The 26,841-nt window shown below is 37.4% G+C and overlaps 2 protein-coding genes across 4 annotated transcripts in view; one reads left to right on the top strand and one right to left on the bottom strand.

The window, feature by feature from the left end:
- Positions 1 to 1,165: 1,165 nt before the first annotated feature.
- On the bottom strand, positions 1,166 to 2,884 carry LOC124305265 (transmembrane protein 11 homolog, mitochondrial). Its single transcript, XM_046764474.1, has 3 exons — positions 2,791 to 2,884; positions 1,955 to 2,172; positions 1,166 to 1,773 (listed from the first exon to the last, which is right to left on the bottom strand). The coding sequence occupies exons 1-3, from the start codon at positions 2,871 to 2,873 to the stop codon at positions 1,487 to 1,489; spliced, it is 588 nt and encodes a 195-aa protein (XP_046620430.1). The 5' UTR covers positions 2,874 to 2,884; the 3' UTR covers positions 1,166 to 1,486.
- A 498-nt stretch (positions 2,885 to 3,382) lies between these two features.
- The window catches only part of LOC124305255 (protein outspread), a 68,990-nt gene continuing 45,531 nt past the window's right edge, over positions 3,383 to 26,841 (top strand). The window contains exons 1-2 of one of the 3 annotated variants that reach the window (XM_046764456.1): positions 3,383 to 5,243; positions 25,120 to 25,200. In XM_046764456.1, the coding sequence (XP_046620412.1) occupies positions 5,073 to 5,243; positions 25,120 to 25,200 (252 nt within the window). In that variant the 5' untranslated portion in view covers positions 3,383 to 5,072. The remainder of the gene's footprint in view (positions 5,244 to 25,119; positions 25,201 to 26,841) is intronic. The other 2 variants (XM_046764454.1, XM_046764455.1) reach the window with 2 other exon arrangements.

Raw genomic sequence — 26,841 nt, 5'->3', positions numbered from 1 at the left:
TTTTCTTGCGTGGCTTTATATTGTTATATATTTTGAATACTATTCTTCAATGTGCTCGTATCCTTATTCATTGCACATAGTTAGAAACAAAGAAAAAAAAATTACAATCAACTGTGCTTGTATTCCAATCCCAAAATTTTTTAGGGTATTTTTTGTTCGAGATAGACTCGAGTTTCATATTGCTTTCCGATAAGCTTGTCAAACTCTCTTGCCAGATTGGTTCTCCACCATTAGATATCAATAGTATTTATTTTTTGTGACGAATATTCTTTAGTATGTTATTAGCACTTTATCTATAGCTGCAAAGTCGCATGTCTGCAAATCTAATAACACGTTGAGATATATCCTCGTGATTTATTGTTTGCAAAGAGTTGGTTAATTTAAACATTTATCATTTGATATTTTCGTTGTAGATAACAAGAACGGTTTTGTTTCTACAATCTTAGTACACGCTGTTTGCAATGCGTGAATAGTAAGAGAGAAAAATAAAACAAGAAAATTATAAAACGCGCGTGAAATGCTAACTGATCCAAGTAGGAAACAAATATGAATAAAAATCGAAGAGGCGTGAAGAATACCTCCTGTTTATGCGAGTACGTACTGTAAAAATAAAAGTGATACTACAATCTCATTCGAATTGGAATCATGTAGCTTGTACATTTTTTCTATAATAGTGTGCGTGTGTGTGGTTTGAACAGAACTTTAATACGATTTTCAGAAGATTTGTTGCATAATTTCTTTTATTTAAAAGAAGGATTCGCGATGACAATTGAGAACTCATTATATTTTAAAGGGAGTAGAACGTCGCGTAAAAATATTGGAAAAAATGAATGAATGGCAAATTTTAAAGAAAACGTATAAGTATAGTGATTACAGCATATTCTAGCTAAATTATTTACAAACTAAACGTACATGCCCTCAATATATATTCTGTTTTCTTTGCTTTATCTTTGTCTTGTACATATTTTTTTTTTTTTGTCGTCTCAATCGTCGAACATCATCCGACTTTGTAAGCTTATTCGCAAGCTGTTTTTTTTTGCAACTAAACATTTCCAACTTTTCTCAATGTGAAGTTTTATTTCGCCCCCCCCCCCCCCCCCCCCCATCACACTGCATCATCACTTGCTGCAGTTTTGTGGTAGAGAGAAGTTGTATTGTTTTTTTCTTATAAACCACTTTGAGTGTTATAATTGATACTTAAAATCAATTGTAATATTGAATAAGACCGTTGTTGCGAAGAAGAGGACCTCGTGTACGATGCCAGTTGATCAACGGTCGGAAAATAAATTTAAATATCTGTATTTATCTAACGTATCTGAGGTTAGCCTAATTTGTATCTCACTACTGTCGCACATATCGAAGCTGCGCGGCTTATCCTCCTAGCCTCACCTGATTTGGCGATGAATGATAGCTGGTGAGGTTCGCGCGGAGGAGGATTAAGGAAAAAAAAAACCGAAGAAATGAGAATAACTGAAAGGAAACAACCTCATTGAAAAGCTTGGTACAATCTCCAACCGCTTATGCCCAGAGCTGTAAGCGTTATCGTTGTGTGAAGGATTCTTCGCCTTGTATCGTCTCGCCTGACCAAAAAAGTTGGAGACGACGGACCCAACACCGCCAACAATTCCACATGTGGCAATTTACTCGTGTCTGTTTCAACCTGGTACTGACAGCAAGGGTCGAACTGCCAAGACACCGTGTATAAACCGCAACTTATCACAGATGCGAAACCCAGCGGACCACAAAGATACGGTCGATCTCCCCAAATTAAGCCTGCAGGTCGTTAATATAAATAATGTGTAATTCGTGTCAAAATTACAGTTATATATTACGTTTTTGAGAAGTTCGGAGGTAAAATATGCTACCTTGGAATAAAATTAACACAATGATCGGGTCGTCAGCCTTCCCGATTTTCCTGGACTTATTTTTTCTGATTGTAATGGAAACGACGAACCTGTGACTATGGCTCCTAGACCGGAAAGAGCGGCGGTCTTATGGAGACAATTGCCGACGGCGATCCATCTGGATGTCTCGTCTCCTAGCTTGGATGGCTCGATGACGATTAAATTACACTCAGATTCCAAAGCTCTTTCTAGCTCGTACTCGAAGGTCTCGTGCGCGTTCTCACCATCGTAAACCTCCCTGATAATGGCAACCTTTGCAGAGTCATCTCTGAAAAATGTTAACGGCGAAAATGATATACAAAGCAGTACGGCAAGCAATAAGAAAAGATAACACACGCCTGATTAACCATCAAATTACAGGAGACTACGTACATACATATACACTACCGATGCTGTCGGTGTTACATAACAAATGTGAGATGCCAATTGCTAGTTGTTATTCGATCTGGGCTCAGGCCCGACAGTGGAAACGATACTGTAGCGTTAGGAGTGATTGCGAAATGTTTATTCATTCATAAATTCGTTTTAATGTGCAATGGAAAAAAAGAGCTGCAGGACCAATTGAACGGTTATCGTACGCCCCGAATCACGTCGCTTTTCGAACTTTCGACAATTTTGAATGACCGACGATTTCTGTTTCCGATTTAACGAATGTCTTGGCTACGGGACTGCGAAGCTTAATTTTTTTTAAATATGAAAACAGTCGATTACGATATCAGAGTATCGTGCCGCGACTTCATTTACTCCGTAATGTTGTTTTAGCGTGTAAAATTCTATGATTTGCGGTGAAAAATACACGCGATTATTCGAAATGTTCCGGGAAAATGCGACCGAGATATTCCGATTGGTTATAGCGATAAAAATATAAATAATTGTAACTACAAACCTGTCACCCCCTTCATCTACCATCTTTTCTGTCTCTTCGTAAACAGCGGGACCGATGGAACAATACGGAACGGAAGTAAACATCGGGAAACAAACCGGAAGCTCGAATCAGCTGGCGGTAATTGATTGCTGATTTGACTCGCGGCGCGGGATTTGAAAGCTGAGAAAGTAACGACGATTTTGTGATATCGAATGCGAAGTGCACGTACTTATTCAATACCTTTTTTATGACATAGATACACTGTATTACAGAGACGCAAACGTCCCGTACCGAACCATGGTTTATAATTCGCTCACCCGCGATCCCGTCACGTGCGCATCTTTTTTATCCCACGCACGTACGCGACAAGACAGTTTTGAAACTCTCTAGTACGCAACGGGATTCGAAACTGTGGCAAGACGTATTTGCGGCGGCTTTTCCCATTGCCAAACGGCGTTTCCGCTTAAGGAAACTGCGAAATCGCACGTCCAAGTATCGCGTCTCGATTTGAAAATGGCGGGCCTTTCAGGGCGGAGGAGCGCGGACTATTTCGTCCGGCGGATGAAGACTCCGCGTTAGATTCGGTTCGTGGCGCGGCCGAGACTCGGTGCAAATCGGTGTGTCGCTGCCGGTACCGAAGCAGTGTCGAGTAAATAAGGACAGATGGAAGTTCGGTCGTTCGTGGTTTCGCAATGGAGGAGTGGTATCGTCGTCGCGGTGTTATAAAAATGCCCGGAATTTATCGCTCAAGTAACCGGCCGGGTCAAGAATCGAGTACCGAAGACGGCTAAGAGCAAACCGACAATACCTCATCCTTGAATAACTCGACGCGCCTCGTTAATAAAGGCGAACAACCGCCGATCAGCCGTGACACAGAGGCTCCAGAGCCTGAGAGCCGCGTCTTTGGCAGGTAATCGCGAGGCATAAATCGTGCTCCGCATTTAATCAATCGGCACGTGCGCGTGCCAACGGTACTGCCCTGCATACGAACAAAACAGCCCGAGACTCGGTATCGTCACAGTCGCCAGTCGGTTGTTTCTTGCCGTCGCGCCGTGTGAGTGAGATATTTGGCGGAGCTAAGAAGAGAAGAAGAAGAAGAAGGTGAAGAATAAGAAAACGTACAGTGTGAAAGTTGGCGCTTTTCCCCCTGGGGGGGAGTTCGAAGTGCGGGTAATCGAATAAACGGGTGCTGCTGCTGCTGGTTGCTCCGGGAAGAGAGTCTAGTCCCTGTCTCTTCGAGTCCCGGTATCGCCATATCTGGAGAGACTTAACGGTAACTCGATACTCTCTAAGCCAGTTGTAAATAACTACGCGATAATCGTCGCCGTCGCATCGAATCGGCGACGAACACCAGCATCGTCGTCGTCAGCAACAACAACAACAACACCAACAACAACAACAACAACAACGGCATCGAGTCAAATTCCCTGGGCGTGTAGCCGAGTCGGAGCGGCCAGGCTTTCGTTCGTTCGTTGGTTGTTGTCTTCGTCGTGGTCTCGGTTAACGGATAGGAACGGTACCTGTGTGCCTACAGAGTGGGCTGCAGCAGCCGCCCTGCAAGGTCGGGGAAACAAGTGAGCGTCGTCATCTCGTCGGCCGCCCGGAGCACCGTGAAGTTGGCCGTCGTTCGGCGAAGTTTTGAGTGACAATTGCGAATCGCCTCGATCCGACATACAATATCCCTCCTCCGCGATCTCGGCACGTGCTACAATTAATATAACCCGCCCCAAAATTTCTCGTTTTGGTGATCTCGATGTGCGCGACGAACGATAACCAAGCGACGAGATACGAAGAACGTTGATAGAAAACTGTTTCCTACGTTCGCGTATGCAACAAAGTTCAAAATCACACGTCGAGTCCGCGTTGTTTCGCGTTCGGCAACGAATTATGATAATTTCACTAAACACCATAGTTTTTCGTGACAGTGACTTGCGCAGCAGTGACAACGAGAGATCCTTACGCGTAAAATAAGTTTTTCCACCATAACCGATGTATAATATATTTGTGTTTCAAGTTTATTATTATTGTTATTGTTTTTGTTGTTGATCGTTTGTTGTTGTGTTGTTGTTGGTGTTGTGTTTTTGTTGTTGTTGTTGTTGTTGTTGTTTTTGTTGAAACAGTGAAGATAATAATCTTGTTGCAAGTGCCTCTTTCTCTCCATATCTGTCATCTCTTATTCGTTTCGAGGAGCGTATAAAAATATTTCTAAACAAAAGAGAGATAGAGAGAGAGAGAGAGAGAGAAAGTAAACAAAAAAAAAATAAGTAAATAAATAATTAAAAAAAGGTACGATAAATATTGAAATGTCGACGGTTGGATCGGGCTCAATATCAAACGCGAGGGTGGGAAGCAACACCACCGGGACAGCATCGGAATGTCGGAAGTTTGCGCCGAATATCTTCAATAAAAGCAAGTGTAGCAGCTGCTTCAAGCAGAAGGAGGAACACACCGCCGAGGCGCTGGAATGCAACAGGGTAAGTTTAGTCTCCTCCTCCTCCTCCTCCCACCCCCCCTTCCCCTTATTACACCGCTCTCTTCTCTTCTTTCCTCTTCTCTTCTCTCGGCACTTGGCCGCCGCTGCTGAGAGGAGAAACTCGACAGAAGAGAGAGAGATATATATAATTCTCTTCCGACTATGATAAACTACGTTATACATAATTTTTCACTTCGCGATTCGGACAATCGGTCCGAAAATAACGATTTTTGGATAATAATAATGGTAATAATAATAGCAATAATGCGATAATGATAGACATGGTATGAAACGATCCCCCGACCTCCCCCCTCACTCTGATTCGATTGTCTTCATTGGTTCCTTTACGGTTTAATTCTTGCGCGATGATTGAAGTTTGAAATTAGGTGAATAACACAGCCGTTGTGTTAGTTAGTAATGTTAACGTAACGAAATATTAGGGGGAAAAAATCGTTACTCTGCAAATTTCTGGATGATTCCTTAGGAGTTGGATTTTAAAAGTATTTGTTTGTTTTGTTTATCCATTGTTTATCGAATTTAAGACGAATCTTCCGAATGTTCGAAAAGTAACGAGTTATTCTGAACATGCATTGTTGAGTGTACGGTTTCACACAGATCGGTTCTACAATTTTGTTTCTACCGATGATTCGCTTCGAAAGGTCCGTTTCTACGAGTTCGTTCCTCATACATTTAACTTTGAATTAATTTAATTTCATTCAATTTACACGTACGCACGAACTTAGCAATCCGAGTCGTGAACGCGCTTAACATCTGTCAACCTCTGTCTCTGCGTGTAGCACGCGTTTCTCACTGCCTCGACTATACGTAATATCTAGAATAGGTAGAGCCTGGCTTAGCTGGCTTACATTGGTTCGCCTATTTCTATTCCTTCCCATACTCAATCCGTCGGACAAAACTGTATCTCGAGCCGAAAGCTTACATACATACACACACGCACACTTATTAGGTATAAGGTATACCGGAGCTGCAGCAAAGAGGAGGTAGAATTTTTGTTTTATGTTTGTTTGGATAGGGGGAAATATTATGAGACATTGAAAAAGTGTACGGAAAGAGAGGGAGAAAAAGATTATTGACACAGAAATATATATTTTTCTTGTCCTTAAAAAGTCCTGGATACTATCTTCGAAATGGAAATGTACTATTTTTAAAGTTTGCTGCGAATTAAGTATTCATTTGTGTTCACCGAGCAAGTGTTTTTATCAAGTTGATTCATACATCGAATCGCGTTTTTCGTTTTTCCCTGCTAACAGATTGTAGTGGAAACAACGTGTGTGTCTATATACTATATGTATAAAATCTCTGCGTCGCCCTTTGCATTCGTGTATTTTTATTTTTCCCGAATTTTCTTGAATAACCTGAAGATGTCTTGGAAATATTCTCGAATTTGTTATAAATCTTTTACTTGACAACACGTTATAATGTACCTGTTGGGTTTACTCAACGTGGGATCGAACGTGTCGAACTTTGGTTAAAAATTTTCGCTTAAATTATTATCTTCACTTATCCGTACCTCGCTCGAAAAGTCGAAAAGACGAAGAAGAAGAAGCGAGCGGTTATGAAGAAGAAGTTCACCGCGTGCCGCCGCACCTGCAGTGATAAATTAGATCCTTTTTTAGAAAGTGCAGCAACAGCAGCAACAGCAAAGGAACTGGCTTGCTGGCTCTTGGCCTTTTTATACCAACGTTCACATTTATACACGCGAACACGTGTTTATGTAAATATTTTAAGATATAAACCCCTACGTACGTTGTACGTGTGCCGACGACGTAAGAGAATGATAAAATGTGATTTAGGCGTAGAATCCTCCTCCGTGAAATTAGATGGAATACAAATTTTCTTTACCATCGGCTGGAAAGTTCTCTTCAAACTTTCAATATTCCTAAATATTACCTTACAAACGATTTTGCGACCCAAGCGACGGTTCGTAATTTCATGAAAAACAAAAAAAAAAAAAAAAAAAAAAAAAAAAGATTACATGTAAAGTAGGGATATTTTTATGAAATCGTCACGAGCAATCTATCCAAATTGGTCAGGGAAATTAAGAGTAGAAGTACATGTAACAATGGAGAGTGTATCCTTGTTACCTGCATCTGCGGTTTTCATTTCATTGACAAGCGTACACGTAACGCGGAATGAATTTGTATGTAACACAACGTACGATGTGTGTTTAACGTTGGTATGCATTGCGGAATAAGGAACTGCGAAAACCGAATCACAGTCAGTCAGTCAGTCAGCATCTCTCGAATACCTCGATATTTTAGTCAAGCGCCACTTAATTAACGCTACTTGTCATTCAGATCTCAATTCGCGTTTATACCTGTTGTTTCTTTTCATTTTTTTTTTTTTTTTTTTCATTCTTTCATTCCTCCTTCACTTCTCAGTAGAATCGCCTATCGCGCCTTCGAATTCTTCTTGCGGTTATTCTGATCATCCCGCAATAACTATACGACAGAATATTCATTATACACACATATATATATATATGTATATATTTTATATACAGGGTGACGACAATTTTGCTCAAATAAAACTCTATCACTTTTCTCGTCAAATAATTCTGAATCCTCTGCAATATTGGGTGTAGCATTCTGCACACCTTTGATTATAAATATGATATATATATATATATAAATTTGAATTAAAAAACGCATCAATAATTACAATATTAACAATACCATTTCCGAAAGTTAGCGATTAACTGAATTTACGAAGCATAGCTAAAGTTCGGAAAAAAAAGTACGTTTCTTTCTGCAAGTCATAATATTTATATACCATGTTTATATTTGTTCTCGGTCGATTATAAAGTAAAAGCCATAATAAATTTATCGCGATGATATTTTTCTCAGCGTATAATATATATTATATACAAGGGAAACGGATCGATAAATCGATCGATCAGTTACTGTTCTGTGATATTTTTTTTCTCTGCTTAGTGATATCTATCTTTACACATAATGATAATAAATATAATAATAATAATGATAGTAATAATGAAACATCGCGAAACTTTCACGTTATTTTACAATTGGTGCAAAACGATTTCTTTCTACTTTTTCAATTCCGCGGATCGAAACGTTCTAACAATTATTTACGGGCGTGTAGAAAGATTTAAAAAATAAATAAACAAAGAAAAATAATAGAAAGACGCGTTGAAGCGAATTAGACAGAGTAGGTTACAAGTTTCCTTTGCTTTTTTCTAATTTTCTTCAATTTATATAAGAGGTATTGATGTTATCTCTCTGGTCTAGAATCATTTGCTTCGCTTTCCCCCCCACTTTATTCTATACACTATAAGAAGAATAATAAATACCAAACGAATGACGAATCTTTTCTGTAGGTAATATATGTATAGAATGATTTCATGATTTTCGAAGTAGTAGGTATTACGCATCGCTGTGCTGCGAGAAGGATAGAGAGAGAGAGAGAGAGAGAGAAAGAGAGAGAGAGAGGGAGAGAGAACGCTGTACGGATCATCGTTACCGATAATCATCTCTTTTCTCAGAGATCTTCTACAATATTTTACACAGCGTGAAAAATATTTAAAGCGTTGCGAAAAATTCTCGGACAAACGTGGTCGTGCAGATTTCCTTTACCTTTCCTTTACCTTTTTCTTCAAATTAATGATGACGGTGACGATGATGATGATCACGGTCGTTCTTTAAAAATCGTCGAGTTTCGCTGCGAGGGTTTTCACTCGTTGGCACGTGGAATCTCCCCTATATAAACGCAGGATGTGTATAGATATATATATATACACACACACAGAATACATATACGTATATATGTATACATATAATCCGTTTGCATGGCACGAGCAGAGAGGAGCTGCGTCTGATTCTTTCTCTTATACATGCTTCGTCTTCTTATTCTTCTTCTTTTTCTTCGAGTGAAAGAGAGAGAGAGAGAGAGAGAGAGAGAGACATGGCGCGAAGCGTATTGAATCGTAACATCCGGTGCGAGCATCGTTGCCAATAATAGGTCGTCCCAGAATGAGAGGCTTAACGCTAGCTTTGCGGCGGCTTGATGTTAGAATTTATAAGCCAGTCAAGCGGTACTTGAAACTTTTCTCAAATATCCATACAACGCCGAGCAAATGCAAATAATGATGCATACAACGATAATAATTATGATGCATGCACAGGAATTTAATCCTCATATTTTTGTTTTTCTGATTCCTAATTTCTGCAACAATGATAGCAACTACTGTCATAACAAATGAGTATTGATTGTATTATCATCAAGTGGATTTATAATATCACCAAACAATTTATACACTCTCTCGAAAGTTGAAAACGAACCGCGCACGCGCGAGTTTTATCGACTCTTCGCGCAGGCTGGCCAACCCGAGTTTTCAGCCGTCAAACTCTTTCCGCCGGCGACGTGGTTCCTACGAATTTTCGAGGTTAGGATCTCGAACAATCGAGACGGCGACTCGGAAAGGTTTCGGAAGCATTTGTCGTCGGGGCGGAAAGTCGATTCTTCGAAGAACGGTCGGAACTCGACGCTTGCGCTCTTTGAAAATTCAAACGCAGACATTTTGCGTAGGTTGGCCCGCCTGCGTCGCGGACGAGAATATCGCCGCGGGAACGTTTCGCCGACCAATGAGATTTGATCATTCGGCGCACGCGCGGTTCGTTTTCAAGTTTCGAGAGATTCTCCCGGTATACGTGTACGTACTTGATGTCTCGACTCCGTAGTGAAATATAATAATTAAGATAATTTCATTAGAAAGCGAGTAATGCGTTTAGGTATGTTTAAACGGTAAAAAGAACCACGGTAAATAACATAACAAATTCTTAGAATACATCGAGAAGAAGATTCTTGAATGGGGTCCTTCGATTGATCTTTCTTTCATCCATTCTGAAGCGTCCGTTTCTCCAGAGATAGATAGACGTTGTAGAAGAAGCAGCAGCAGCAACAGCAGCGGGAGCAGATCTCTTTATACGGGGTTATGGAAGAGTTTAGTCATTTAAGGAAGAGACGAGACGAGACGAGAAGGTTAAGACGTGTAAACGCCACGCAAGATTCTCGGCATTTATCCCCCCTTCGAATCTGTCGCATACCTTTTACAAAATGTCACATCTCTTCGTCATTTTCTAATAATCTTCATTTTCTAAAGTAAAATCTAATCGATCATCGTCGAGATTATTGTATATAACAAATTGAAGAAGATTATTAAGTTTCATTTTTGCGCTACAACCCACGCGATTCGTTTATTAGTACGATAATATCGTTGTCGATATTCTTTGCGTTACTGTTATTGTTGTGTTGTGGTTGTTATTATTATTATTACTACTTTATTTAAATACATTGCTTTGTTTTTTTTTCTCTTTCTGCTCTTCTTCTCTTTTCGTTTCTCCTAACTCTACCTTGACTCGTGCATCATCTCATATACTGTAAACATTACGTACCCACATATAGTCATCCATAAAACGTCGTAATCTAATACCGTGTACGTACCTACGTATATATTATATATATATTACCCAACCCCCATACCGTGAGTCTGTAATACTATATGTATATACGCTGTACAAAGCTACGCATCATTTTATTGCCGATTATTGTTATTTTTCTTGTTGTTCAAATGAAAATTGAAAAACACAAGAACAACAAAATCACATTTCGACGTTATTTTATCATCTTACCGCGAGTGTTTATATCTTTAATTTTTTGATTTCTATTTTCTTTTACTGTCACTCTCTCTCTTTTTCTTTCTTTCAAGGATTAAAATTATTGCAACATGTTCACGTTATTAATTACTACAATAATTCTGTACAAAAAAATGATATTGATAAAAAATGAGGAGAAGAATTTCGTTGATCCGATTCCAATGAAATCTTTCAAGAGAAACTTGAAATCGACTCTGGTGTATGTATTATACCGTATGTATGATATAATGCGTACAACGTTAAAAACGATGCGTCGGATTTGTAATAAATAAACGGGATAGATGATCGCGTTCTCGTTGTTTTGTATCATCATTAACATCGTCGTGCCCGAAATCATCGTCGCTTCCTTGTCGAGATGACAGGAGGGAAGGGGTATGATGATTCGATTATGTACGTATGTATATCATTTAATTACCAATTGAACTCCGTGTCTTCGTTCGAAGACGTAATTTTACAATCATACGTTGAAACGTAATAAATAATGGTCATGGATCCACCTTTTAAATTTTTCTCATCTTCGTCGTCGTGAAGAAGCTTGTTAACATCAATAAAGAGAGAGAGAGAGAGAGAGAGAGAGAGAGAGAGATACATTCAACGGTATATATATCCAAGCTTTATATACACTTTATCTGTTTCTGCCTTTTTCTTTCGCAAGTATAAATAATAAACGGTTAATAAACTTGTGATTTTGCTGGTACCGCGTGTTCTTTTCTTTTTTTTTCCTCAGCTTATTTTCTCGCTCACGAAGCAGAGATTGGAAAGATTTCAGGTCATTTTTATTTCTTTTATTTATTTATTTTTTTTTCGCATGTTTTTTTTTTCGGGGCGGGGGTGGAGGGAGAGACAAGATATTTGTTCGCGTAGAAACTTTTTTTTTTCCTTACATCAACATACACAACCGTCTGACATACATATACATGTATACGTGTACATTACAACTGCGCGCGCGAAAAAAAATTTGTGACCGTCACGTGGTATCGAAACCGTTGTCGTCACGAACGTCACTCGTCATCGTCCATCGTCTTGGTCATAGTTTTTAGTAGCTGGAATTCCGTATGTAATAAGAAAATTCACATATGTACGAGAGGGATTTCCTAGTATAATGGGTTATGTACATAATGACACACGTCGGTATGTATGAATTAAATTTTATATCGACGAGAGTGAGATGAGAAGAGGAGAGAAAAGGAGAAGGAGAGACTGGAAGCCCCGGAGGTATAGAAGGCGTCCTTGATAGACAGGATGTTCCTACCTGTGTGCCTCTTGGTCGTTGATTGCCTGCTCGCTAGTATACCTGTGTATATATATATATACAGCTATACATATATGTGTAATATATATATATACTAGCAGCCCATCCCGGCTTCGCACGGGCATATAATAATATTAAGTAATAATATAAATGTTATTTTTCTAGAAACTCACTGTAAACATTGTGTATTTTCTTTTATTATATTATTATATGCCCGTGCGAAGCCGGGATGGGTTGCTAGTTATGCTGTTAAAATGTAGCTTATATGACACGTTCGTAGATTTACCATAGCAGCGCCATCTATTGATTACTTACTCAACCCAGTCGAAAGGTATCGACATCTGTTAGAATCATTCGGAGTTAACAGATAATTGTGACTGTCAAATAATAACAGACAAATAATTAGCAATATATTATAATTGCGACTATAATTTGAGATTTAAACTATCCTATCTCTCAAGTTGGATCGAACTGCACATGGTGTGCGTATTTCATTATAATCGGTTAAGTGGTTTAGGAATCCATTGAGGACAAACATCGTGACACGAGATTTATATATATTAAGATATATATAGCTAAGCTGCTGCTGCTGCTATTGCGGCTGCAAGTGTAGTTAGTTGGGGTATACGAAGAGAGAAAGATTAAAGGGGAGTGGTTGAAGTTTCGAATTTGAAATGTTCCGGAAGTGACTAATTCCGAGATTATCTGGTGGCGAAAATTGAGGTATAGAAATCCAACTTTGAAGAAAGAACGAAAGTTTCGAATGGTCGGAAAGCCGACGACGACGGCTCGATGTTGCGATATCCAAGATTCCGAAAAGTAACGTTACGATAGAGGAAAATTGCGGGAATATTAAGTTTCGACGGAGTAAAGTTGCGAATATTAAAATATACTCGCACAGTAAAAGTATCGATAAATTAAAAACGAAGAAAGATCAAAGCGGTGAAATTTCACCTGGCCGGAAATTCACGGAACTGAGATTCTTCGATTATTTGAAATTTCGATGTTTCAGATTCTTAAATTTTCTCATTATCGTACTTTTCGAACTTTGAACGTCTGCTTACTAATTATCGGTGATTACGGCACGATTATCTACTTGTATCACAAAGTTGCAAAAGTGATATTTTAATCTTGTTCGAATTTAATTTTTTTTCGTTTTTTTTCCTCCCACTCTTGTTTCCATTTTCATTCTTACCGTGCATATATTAATGTAATATACGTTACATCTGATTTGATGCGTTGGGTATACAATAATATAATACGCCCGGTTACCAATTACATATATAATATACGTATATATATTTTCCTCGCAAAGATCTTTATTTCAAAGTTTACTCGCGCGCAAATGCACGGAAATTGTTGCGGTTTCGTCGTTCGCGGTTTTTTTTTTTTTTTTATGACCGCCGTAACAGACGGACAGGCGATGACGAAGCCTTTGGAAAGCAAAAATGCAAAAAGATTTAGCTCTTCTTTCTTAGCCGTGTAGTTTGTTTTTTTTCCAGAGAGAGGTTGACAAATTTTTTTTTTTTTTTTTTTCTTACCCCAGACATCGTAGTTTATAAATATATTAACGATACATTTTACTACACGCGTTATTTGTTAAGTGTAGTCTATTTTTCATATCTTCGACAAGAGAAGGAAAAAAAAAAAAACACAAAACATAACTAACAATAAAAGAAATACGGCAACTTTTCGGAAAATCATATTTCCGTTCATATTGTTATAAAAATTGTGGGATAAAATGAAAATTGCAGCTGATTCGGATCACCGGCGTTGTTTCATGATCGTTGTTAAATCGATCTATCGATCACAAAAAATTAACAACAATTTAACGCCGTTTCTGAAAATTTGTCTTACGCATAAAACTTGGGCGTTGTTAAAATTTTACATACCTTCGCCTCGGTTCTTGATACACGGTACTTCATATTGTAAGTTACGCATACACACGACAAGCGAATCGTGCAGGATAAGATAAGATTTGAGGTGAACGCGAAATTTCATTCAATATTGTAGATTAGAGATGTGTGTATATATATGATGTGATGTTTGTTGTACTATGGATTGGGAAACTACGTCACTAGACACGGTATATTAACAATTATCGTATAGATATTTTATCTCGTTTACACCTATTATATACCTATATGTGTGTGTGTGTTGGGTAAACGAAAAAAAAAAATAGAACAATACGTGTACATAAAAGGTTGTGAACATCGGTGGCGGAAATAGTCAAGTTAAATATTTTAATGCTTACAATTGGTTCACCATTCGTTGACAACCCGGATCATTTTCACCCGGATGAATTTTTCATCGAATGCTCACTTTTCCATAGTTGAAAATTGTTTTATACATATATATATATGTATTTTTTAACCCAAATTTTATACGTCTTGCATTTCAATTTTGTAGACAATATCAAGGAATTTTTTAAGTATATTTTTCAATTTTTTTTTTAACCAAAATTCAACCAAAGGGACAAAAGGTCAAATTGACCCCGTGTGTCAGAGAAGGGGTAATGGTATGATTGTTACAATGGGATTACGTGTATATCGAGTATGGAAAATTATAATTGATTCAAATACACTCGAAGCGTGGTCTTGACTAGTTGGAAGAAGGAAAAAAGTTTACTGTTTTAAGCATGCGTTGGAGAAGAAATGCGCGTCATCGGTAGGTATGGTTACCATTCTTTAATTTTGGGGTGTACTTGTTTTGGCGCTGAGCAATGTGCAACAAGTTGAGAAAAAAAAGGACAACGGTACGAAATGATTTCGGACCATTCGAAACTTTGCTTTTTCTTCAAAGTTTGATTTCTTTACCTCAATTTTCGCCAGCAAATAATTCGGAATTTGTCGCTTTCGGATTGTTTCAAATTCGGAACTTCGACCCCGCCCCATGTTTCCCAACCAACCAACCGTTTTATAGGTATGCCTCCGCATTGCGTCGTAGGGTGTCCCTGTTCTATTCCTGTAACCCGCTACTAGACTCCCTGGGGCATTGACATCCGTGAACGTCCCTTCCCTTCCCTTCCCTTCCCTTTCTTTCCTTTCCTTTTCCCATCTTCTTCTTCTTCTTTTTCTTCTTCTTCCTTCGCTCGTCACCATCATCGTTTGTGTATATATATATACATACATACAATTTTTTGTTTCTTCTTTGAAACATGTTCAAAAGTTTCATTTGGATATAAAAATACGCCTGTTAAAACTTGAGCTTATAATGATAACATTAAGAGATTTCACACCGTCCTTTATACGTATATATTTTTCATAAAAATAACACGGTTCAAGTAAATTCTGTATCACTTGTGATCTTTGAAAGCCAACATGTCTTTTTGTGCCGTAAAATTTGAGTATCTGAAAGAATTCTCAAAAATTCGTTCTGACGTTCGAACATTTGTTTGAGCAACCGTCCGTAATAAACTGGTGTTCACTTATTTGTTTATAAACCTATTCGCGTTTACACAACTTTTCTCGTGTATAATACGCATGATGATGATGATGATGATGATGATGATGATGATGATGATGTATGTACCTACACAATTTTACAGAGCGTGTGGTACGTTGTTATTGTTGTTGTTGTTATCGACGACGTGCACTGCGTATTTTCTTCTTCTTTTTCTTCTTCTTCATTTCGTTTTTTTTCTCATTACACATAAATAAGAAAAATTCTAGCAAAACCGTTCGATTGTTTTTTCTTCCCCCACATTATTCGTTCGTCCTTTATTTTCTATTTCACGTAGGTACATCTCTTTCGACTCTGCGGTATGAAATCTTCTTGTTTTTCTTCGACAATGACGGACGTACCCATATTACAATGCACGATCATGCGAAACGGTTGCGCACCGTAACGCGGCATGGATTTGCAGTGCATGTCAGTCGGCACGTGTTTTCCGCCTTCTTCCCTTGAGAAGAATAAGAATAAGAATATGAATAAAAAGCATGAGAAGAATGAGATGAAGAAGAAGAAGGGGTCAAAAGTCTTCGTACCTGAGGTTCTCTTATCATCATCGTCATCCTCATCCTCTTGACGTGCTGCGGGTCTCTTTTATAACGGCCGGTGTACTGTTACTGACACAGTGGCATAATTAGGTGCCAGTCCATAACAGTGTGATGTTCCGTACCGTAGGTACGTATACCTGTAGGAACATAGCAGCTCGAGGAATTCATGTTGGGTTATATATTAGGTATTCGCCCTGTAGTCCTATCGCATATTTCTTGTTTACAATTCTCAACGATATACATATATATACATATATATATATATATATACATATGTATGTATAGATTACAAATACCGGGAGAATCTCTCGAAAGTTGAAAACGAACCGCGCACGCGCGAGTTTTATCGGCTGTTCGCGCAGGCTGGCCAACCCGAGTTTTCGGCCGTCAAACTCTTTCCGCCGGCGACGCGGTTCCTACGAATTTTCGAGGTTAGGATCTCGAACAATCGAGACGGCGACTCGGAAAGGTTTCGGAAGCATTTGTCGTCGGGGCGGAAAGTCGATTCTTCGCAGAACGGTCGGAACTCGACGCTTGCGCTCTTTGAAAATTCAAACGCAGACATTTTGCGTAGGTTGGCCCGCCTGCGTCGCGGACGAGAATATCGCCGCGGGAACGTTTCGCCGACCAATGAGATTTGATCATTCGGCGCACGCGCGGTTCGTTTTCAAGTTTCGAGAGATTGTCCCAATATATACACATACACATATACCTGTACAATTGTACCTGGTTCAACCGTATCGTGTGACAAATTAACTCTCAGCGTCGTTAGACCAATTATTATTATTCTTATTATCATTATTTTTGGATTTTTTTTTATATTACTTTGCTTTCAAAGAAAAAGCGACAAAGAGATATTGATTCCGGCGATGAATATATTTTTGTTTATCTAATAAATACATCTTTCTCTCAACGATCTCTAGAGTTTCGAGAGGATTTTCTCCTTGGCGAACCAATTACGTGTCTAAGTATTGGGCAAGGATGATTTAGCTTGAATGTGTATTAAGTATTATTATATTATTATCATTATTATTGTTGTTCATGAATTCGAAACCGTAACTTGTCATCGACGATTATGATCGGTTTTTAGCTGACTGTGCCTCTCGTACTGTACACATCGTACAATATCCGTACGTAATGGAAATGAGTAACAATAATAATAATTATAACATGAAATAATAACGTCGAAAACATTTCGAGTACGCCGTGAACGCGAGTCGTGTTCATTTTGCGCGATGTTTGCTAAACTTCGTAACTTGGTCGTCGTCGTCGTGACGTGTTTATTACGTTTATAGTACGCTCGTGTAACAACTAACTAAACTGCATGTCGTCTGCGGATTATCCTCTTTCGTTCTTTCGGTATTTTTCTTTTCTTTTTTTTTTTTATTGCCTCTTACCGGTTTTCTTTTCTTTTTTTTTGTTTTTTTTCTATTCCATTACTCTTTTCAGTAGGTATATACGCATATACACGGAGCAGCGGGGTGTTTTTTTTTGTGCAAATACAATTGTTTTCAACGAATGAATCTGTAATTTATTTCTCACCGGTGAGAGTCGCTATATTTTTTTTTCTTTCTTTTTCTTGTATTATTCATTCTTGTTTAGGTTATGTACGTACATGATATATATGTTTATATATATGTATGTTACAGGTAGATAGGTGGGATAACACTTTGTATTAAAATATTTATTACACGTATAACACCTGATTTACGATCGTTCGTTTGTTTGTTATATTCTACGTTATTCAACATTTACATTAGTGTCAGTATCACCGACCGATTGTTTTCCAAAATTCTTCTACTTCTGCAGGAAGGAGAAAACAAAAAATTAAGAAAATAAAGAAAATAAAAAAAAAAAAAAAAAAAAAGAATCAAAGCAAAAACAATGAAACCTCTTCCACGAAGAAAGGAGGACGAGAAGTGAGACAAAATTCTACCACCCTACAATGCACAGAGTGGAATGATGGGTAACAAGATGACCCATAACAGCAACAACAACAACAACAACAACAAACGTCGACGCAATGTGTTATCGTAGTATATTTGGATCATTTCGAATATGCTAACCAACAGAAGTGTGCCCATTAAATTCCGTGTCTCTGTGTGTGTATAATATTTCGGTCAAGACGACGACGGTCTATAGAATATATAAAATAATACACAATAGAATGTTATATATACATATATATATGTAAGGCACTTCAATACCTCTTTTCTTATTCCTCTTTTTATTCTTCTCGCATTGAATTTATCTACGTCGATGTTTTTTTTTTTTTTTGTATAATATATACGTGTAGAAACACAGACAAAGCTAGTCACGGATTCGTGTTACGTTTTTCTCACGTGATCTGCACAATGCCTCGTCGTTTTCGGATATCTGAATTGGTTGTTGGTTTTTTTTTTTTTTTGCATTTGTCTATTTACTTATTTTCCAATTATATTATTCGATACGAAAACAATCTTTTCGCGATACTTTTCATCGTCGTAAAAATTAGGAAAGAGTCGGTCGGTATAACTGTCCAAAAACCTGAAACCTGAATGAAAAAGTTTGAATAGAAAAACTTGAAAAAAAAAGGAAAGAAAAAATTCTGATGAACAAAAAATTGTTGCGTTTTGAATCAAAAAAAATGAACGTATAAACTAAGAAAAACGTGATCGTTTAGTTACAAAGAGTATTAGGGAGGAAAAATTGTAGGTTTGTCGGTAAGAGATTGAGAATGAATATATTTCCGGTAAAACCGGAAGTACAAATTGAACGGGACGTGGCGATTTTTCATGCCGATTGTTTGATTCTGAAACGTTGTTAATAATTTTTGAAAGATCACGATACTAGTCGAAACGAGAGTTAACCTGTAGGATGTGGAAGACAAACTAACGTAGATAAACAAATATCGTTTTCACAACCGTAATCGATGTACAGAGTGAATAATAAATGTTTATTCCCACAAGAAAGAAGATCGTCGTCACGTTTGTATGTCGACGATATCTGCTGCAACGCGTTCCGTTCTACATTTTCTACCGGAGTAAATGGTGCGTGACTATAATCCAGGCCTGACTGGCTATTCTAGAATCCACGGATGATGATTATGGCTTTGTTGCTTAGAAGTACGAGGTATACAGGATATACAGGCGTGTCGTCTTGGCTGCGCAAGGTGCACTGGTTGTAGTATCTGTGTACGTCGTTTTTTTTTTTTTTTTCTACCTACTTTATAATAATAATAATAATAGTAACAACAACAATACAGAGATTTTTTTTATCAAAACTGCAGTACCTACAATCGTTTATACTTGTAAAACAATTTTTTATACGCGAAAATCTACCGTCAGATCGTATATAAAATAACAAAAAACGTTAATTGTCGTTAATTGAACCGACTTGGCGTCAGTTAAGGGTGTGTAGCAGTTCTACCCTTACCGACCGAGCAAACTTGTCATTCTTCTGCTTGTATTAGATTGAATTTCGATAGCGCGTAGCGCTTTTGTGGCGGGATTCAGGAACGTTACTCGTATTCCAAAAAAGGTTTAAAAAAGAAAAAAGAAAAAATATATGCGCGGTTTTTTGAAAGTCGTTACTATTCCCGCATTTCCCGCATTTCGGAGGACGAAAAAGTGCATTCGGTTGAGATAATTTACGCGATTTCGGAAAGAATGACGAGTAAAGATTTCCGAGATGTAAATGATGATGTTCAAAGAGGGATTGTGGTGATATAAATAAACAAAGTGTTGAAAATGATTGTTTTTACAGAAAAAATGTAATTGTGGGAAGGTTACGGGGGAGACTGGTAAAGTGGAACTCGGTAATCTTGGGTTTTAGAGTAGCTGAAACGAATCTGACGTCAAAATTTCAGAATTCAAGATGGCGGATCCAATATGGTGGACTCAAAATATTACAATCGACTCGATTCGCTTGAAAGCAGTTACTCGGAGGTTTTCGGGGTCGCTGAATAAGAATTTGACGTCAGAATTTTAAAATTCAAGATGGCGGATCCAATATGGTGGACTCAAAATATTAAAATGGACCCGATTCGCTTGAAAGCAGTCACTCGGGGGTTTTCGGGGTCGCTGAATACGAATCTGACGTCAGAATTTCAAAATTCAAGATGGCGGATCCAATATGGCGGACTCAAAATATTAAAATCGACCCGATTCGCTTGAAAGCAGTTACCCGGGGGTTTTCGGGGTCGCTGAATACGAATCTGACTTCGAAATTTCAGAATTCAAGACGGCGGATCCAATACGGCGGACTGAAAATATAAAAATTGGTCCTATCCTATTATATTAAATCCACCGTTTTAAATTTTGAAAATTTCTCAGATCTGACCCAATTTTTGAAATAACCTCGCACGTGGCGAAGTACTACATCAACGATCGAACCTGCGCGTACGATGAATTGTAACGGTGCTTCGGATTCACGATTTTCACTCCCTTATATCGTACGTACGTATAATTGGGTTGGAACTGCAGTCGCATAACTTCGCGTAATTGTTTCACACGCGTGTCACGCGTGATGCGTGCAACGTCGTCGTCTTATCATATATTATATATACTGTACTTATATGTATATCCTTCTACTTTTATTAGGTGCTTTGATTTGTGCTACGTTTAAGAATCGTTATTTTCTCATGCGGCTTGAACCGTTTATTATTTTATACGGGCGGTTGTGTTAATTATCTATTGTTTTTTTTTTTTTTTGTTGTTCTGATCTTATTATTCTATCCTCGCGTATAATTATAGCAGACGACGAAACCGTACGTTGATCTCGATATGCGGACTAGATATTATCGATTCATTAACGCCACGAAGCGTGTGTGTTCTAATTTCGTTGTATCGGTATATTTTGTTGTTATTGTTGTTGTCCTCCAGGGGAAAATGGTATCGACCTCGATGATGTTTGTTGAATAAAATATATATATATATATATTTTAAGGCTCAACGATTGCCTCTTTATACACATACATATTTACCTGACGTGCGACATCGATCATCAAAGAGAAATCATTCGCTTCTGGATACGTATTATATTTATAATAAAGGCACTGCATCTTATATGTTTACCTGAAAATATGTATATTTCGGATCCTTGCGGAGATACTGTACGATCTTGAAACATCTTTTTTTCTTTTTCTTCTTCTTATTTTTCCTCTGCTGTTGCTTTCTGCCTTCTGGCTACACATTATACGTAAATATATGTGTATGTATGTATATACTATGTATATGCATGATTTTTGTAACGGTAAAATCGATCCTGTGAGCATTCACAGGTATGGTTATATTATTTATAATACGATACAGAAAACACAGAACGAACTCGATACTTTCGACCTCGTCGTGGTCGTTGTATCTGTATAAATATATATTTTAATTATATATTTTAATTTTTATATATATATCGAGGTTATTCTTATTTGGGGGTTGGAAAAATGTTCATTCAATTTTTGAGCCTCTACATGAACTGGAACACGTGCCTACAAGCTTGGAACGTTTTGAATACAAAATACATGTAGTTTTTACAACCAGTTATTTCGTTTTTTATGACTTTGGTATAAATTGAGGGACCGATTTGAAACTTGGCAAAGTTGTTGCTCACAATCGCAGGAACAAATCCGCATAATTTCAAAATTTTGTAATTTATTTCTTTAATATAATGAAAATGATGCTATTAAGCTTTTATATATATTAAAGAAATAAATTATCAAATTTTTAAATTCTATTTAAACTGTATTATTTACCGAGAGGATGACGAGACTCGGTGAAGATGTTTCGCAGCGTTGAGCGTATAATTCGATGTACAAGGTATATTTTATGTATTTAATGTACCTATAATAGAAAGTTTTACCGGCTGTGGAAAAAGAATGTTTTCTCTGCTATCGCGTAATTGGAAATTTCATTATTTCTGCACATTGTATACTGCAGTGTAAACGTGTATACAATAAGACAGAGGAGCACGAATCCGTGAAACGCTGCTCGGAAGAATACGAAGAAAAGAAAAGAAAGGCAAGAAAAAAAAAAAGGAAAGGAAGGAAACTTTGCTATTCGATTTAGTTCGATAGATAAACGAGGACGTTTTCCAATGCAAGTTGGGAAAAAAATCCGTGTGTTTGTTTTTCTTTTTTTTTTTTTCGAGACGATTTTCCGATTCCCGATTTTCTCCCGTTTCTGTTATTCCGTATGTGAATAGCTGTAGAAAAAAAAAAACTTGTAATCGTACGCGCGAATTCAGCCACGTTTTCAGCTTTTTCTTGATACGCGTAAGGTAATTAGCTTCTTGTAAATTCATCGCGCAATTCAACCGGTCAGCATGCGTACAGTTTTTTCCTATATATATATATATATATATATATATAGGTATAAAAGCTACTTGTGCAGTGCGTTACGTACATACATACATGTAACTACGTCGCTTTCCATTAGACTAAGATTTTCTCTTTCCGAACTCGCCGTCTCGCGACATATTTTGTGCACTTGACGCACGAAGTTGAGAAGTAACTTGGGAGTTGAAAGTTTTTATTTTTATACGTATAGATGATTTTGGGAGCGAATCGTGGAAAATGAATAAGACGAAGAAGAAATTATAATTGGATACTGCAATTTATATGCGTGGGATTATAGAAAAAGGTGCCGGGTTTAATATTGAAATATTCTTTCTTCCAGCTATTTTATTATCTGTTTTGTCTTTGTACGTATGCTTTGAATCGTATTACGGTACGATATGTGACGTATCGTCGATCTAGTTTGGAGAAAAGTTTGTTTATCTTCAATTTAATTGAAATTCTTAACGTAGCAGAGAAATTTCGAATTTTGAATGATCGGAAAACGCTTGATTACAAATTATTTGCTGGCGAAAATTGAAGCGAAATTTCACCTGGCCAGAAATTCACGGTATTCAAAATCTTCGATCACTCGGAATTTCGATGCTTCAGATTCTGAAATTTTCTCAATCTCGCACTTTCGTAACTTTGAATTTCAACCCCGGCCCAGAATTTTTTTTTTTATAATACCATTGGCGTGAAATTGATTATTTATTGTAACAACGAAGACATAATTTTTACAAATATATATTATAGCTGGCAGCAGCCGCTTTCGAATATCCTTTATCTTATATATGTATAATATATATCTGTGTACTTATATAACACGATGTATAATGTTATACACGCACGCAAAGAGACAATGGGACTATTATTTGTTTCTAGCTTTTACATTTTTCTTGCTTTTCCTTTTAATTTATGCAACACATCTACGCTTGCTGTTCTACAAAAAAACTGTCCAAAGCAACGGATTTCAACGGGTTTGATAAAATTAACCAACCAACCGCGCAGGATTTTTTTTTTCTCCCCTCCGACGTTCGGATTTTTATCCTCATATCGAAATTATATGAAATAATATTCGTCTCTCCCGATCGTTGTATAAATTTTTGTCTCATCTCTCCGTGAACTTAGTCGTGAATAGATATTGTATAAGTATGTACGTACATTGTATTGAATTTTTAAAAAGCCAGGAAGTTGGCTCTGGTGAATAATCGTTGTGAAACGCTGAGGGATAATATAACAAAAGTCTTGTTTTATCGTTGTATATGTGTTTTTGTAACGTGTGCATATTAATTATATACACACGTGTATAAATTCAACGCGTATTATACGGTTGATAATTTCCGGTCAACCTCGGTATTGAATCGTTGGTAAAAAAGAGAAGAACAGAAATGTCGAAAAACACGAGTGGAAACCTAAACAACACGATTTGACGGAAAACTAAGCAGGAAAAAAATTTTTGGATAGAATTATATTTGAACTTTTCTTGTTTTTTGTTGAATTCAAAAAATGAAGAAAAAACGAGTGAATAAACGAATAAGTACAACGATAAATCGAAAATAAAATCTGCATCCTTTCGTGTTACAAGTAACGTGATAATTTATCTAGGTCAATTAAATAACAAAATTGTCATAGTTTTCACGATACGAGAAGTATTTTTCCTGTTATTTTATAGCGTATAGCTTGATATTAAAAGCAGGTAGGAAAATTGCGCGTATTTCTTTATATCGCAGCGGAACCGGATACGGTTTACGGTTTAACAAAGAAATGGGGTTAAACCCGGAAGTGGTTAAATAGTATCCGGTCGGTCGTTATACGCGTATAGATGCGCGATAATTAACATGCATGTGCGTGAAAATCTATTTGCCGATTTTTATCATTAACTCGCAGTTTCTCTGTTCTCGAAGCAAAAAACTTGAAGTTGTCGTAATCGTTCCGAAAATGAAAAATATTATTTAAAGGCTGAACTTCCAAAAAATCACTCACAAATTATGATATCTTGAGGATGGTTGAACGGATTTTTAATGATAATTGGTACCGCGATGTTTTTCGGATCTCTGCATCACGAGACTGAGGTTAGATTTGCGACATTTAAATTTGGGTTATTCGATAAGATGGGAAAAGAATTAAACACTTTTGACTTTTGATGAAAATTAATACCCGTTGGTTTGTTGCGTGGCTAATAACGAGTCTCAAGTTGGATTGCAAAATCCAAAATGCCGATCAAACATGGTGGAAACAAAATTTTTAAATATTCCGATTACGGTTGAAATTGGTAGGCGGAGATTTTTTCGCTCATCGATAAACGAAACCAAGATCAGACTTCCAAAATTTGTAACGATGGATCCGTTACAGAGTTTCAAAATAAAAATGATCGTCATATTTTATCATATAACATGTGTTAACCAAGGGCTTTTAGATCGTTAGTCACGAATCTGAATTTTTAGTTTTCGAAATTCGAATTGGATATTATTCTTTTTTTTTTCTCTATAAACTTGGAACTCGCAGTGTGAAATTATTTATTATCATTGTTCGTCGTGTTTGTGTGAAATTTTCCCTCCGTATCTTCTAATTTCTTCTCTCTCTTCTTTTCACCATTAAAATTTTCTTTTTCTTTCTGATTTCAGGCGACGAGGAAAATATCGAAATGTGGATATCTCTTCGTTGCTCCGGGATGGGATTTCACAAATCCGCTGAATCGCACAAAGGTGAGTAATCGATTTCTACACAACTGTATCAACGATATTATTAATACTGAATCGTTTTTACGCGTTATACGTACGTAGGATTTTGTTTTTCCTGTTACGTATTATACCTGCAATACATATGTTATACATACTATACACATATACCTATATTTTTCAATTTCAATATTTGTTCCCTGCTTTAATTATTACACGCGTACCGCTATTGCATATGTGCATACGTACATACATAGGTGTACTGGGTCTTCTTTTCGTGCGTGGATTTATTTTAAAACGAGAAAAAGAAACAGAAAAAGAATAACGAAGAATGAAATTAAGAAGAAAAAAAATAAACAAATAAAACCGACAAGCTTCTTTTCCCGACACCCGACATTTTTCCGTTGAGAAATCTTTCACTTTCCATTTATTGTGTATAGATGTATATATATATTTATAATTTATGTTTATTCTCGGTTTTTTTTTTTTTTACAATTCTCTCTCAAAATTTTACGACGTTGTTGTTTCATTTTCAAAAGATTGTTGCGTTGAAAGAAAGAGAGAAGAAAAAAGCGATTTTTTGTTTTTTATTTTTTCCATACATACCTCGTAATTGTTATACATAATTTTGTGTAAATATTTATTATAGGTACTGTATTTCTGTACCTTGTGTTGCATATATATATACGGATAGGATGGTATAATAAAATCACTGTATATAACGCAGCGGAGAAACGCGTGTTTTACTCAGGTATTATTACAGAGTATGTAAGAAGTCGTCGTTCGGCGTCGACGACGAGAACTAGAGAGGAGAGAAAGTTTCTCAAGTGTAATTAAAGCGTCGGGCGGCTTGCTGCTGGGAGAAAGAGAGTGATGGAGATATATATGTATACGCGTTTGATGCTGTCGGTCATCGTCAGTTTCCATTCGCGTTGCACGAGTACAATTAAAGGCATATCTATGATATTTGTAATTGGAGTATTATATTGAATCGACGAAAGAGTTTCAATATTTTTCGGTTTCTAGGTAACTACACACCGGGAGAATCTGTTGAAAGTTGAAAACGAACCGCGCACGCGCCAGTTTTATCGGCTGTTCGCGCAGGCTGGCCAACCCGAGTTTTCAGCCGTCAAACTCTTTCCGCCGGCGACGCGGTTCCTACGAATTTTCGAGGTTAGGATCTCGAACAATCGAGACGGCGACTCGGAAAGGTTTCGGAAGCATTTGTCGTCGGGGCGGAAAGTCGATTCTTCGAAGAACGGTCGGAACTCGACGCTTGCGCTCTTTGAAAATTCAAACGCAGACATTTTGCGTAGGTTGGCCCGCCTGCGTCGCGGACGAGAATATCGCCGCGGGAACGTTTCGCCGACCAATGAGATTTGATCATTCGGCGCGTGCGCGGTTCGTTTTCAAGTTTCAAGTGTCCCATTTTAATTTACGACCCGATTTATCTGGAAAAAAATTGCTCCAATCGAAGTAATTAAGTAAATAAATACACCGTGGCACTGCCTTTAAAGTTTGTCTAGGTCAAAAGAAAGATTCTGTGAAAATATGAACATTTTACGTTACGTGAAATATCGCGCTCGTTTTTCTTTTTTCAACATTTTTTTTATTCCGAATATTTACGGAAACACGTTGCATCGTATCAATTATCATTTCTTTTCTGAC

Source organism: Neodiprion virginianus, chromosome 5 (assembly GCF_021901495.1).
Source record: "Neodiprion virginianus isolate iyNeoVirg1 chromosome 5, iyNeoVirg1.1, whole genome shotgun sequence".
Taxonomy (NCBI): Eukaryota; Metazoa; Arthropoda; class Insecta; order Hymenoptera; family Diprionidae; genus Neodiprion; species Neodiprion virginianus.
This window is presented reverse-complemented; position numbering and strand designations above follow the sequence as displayed.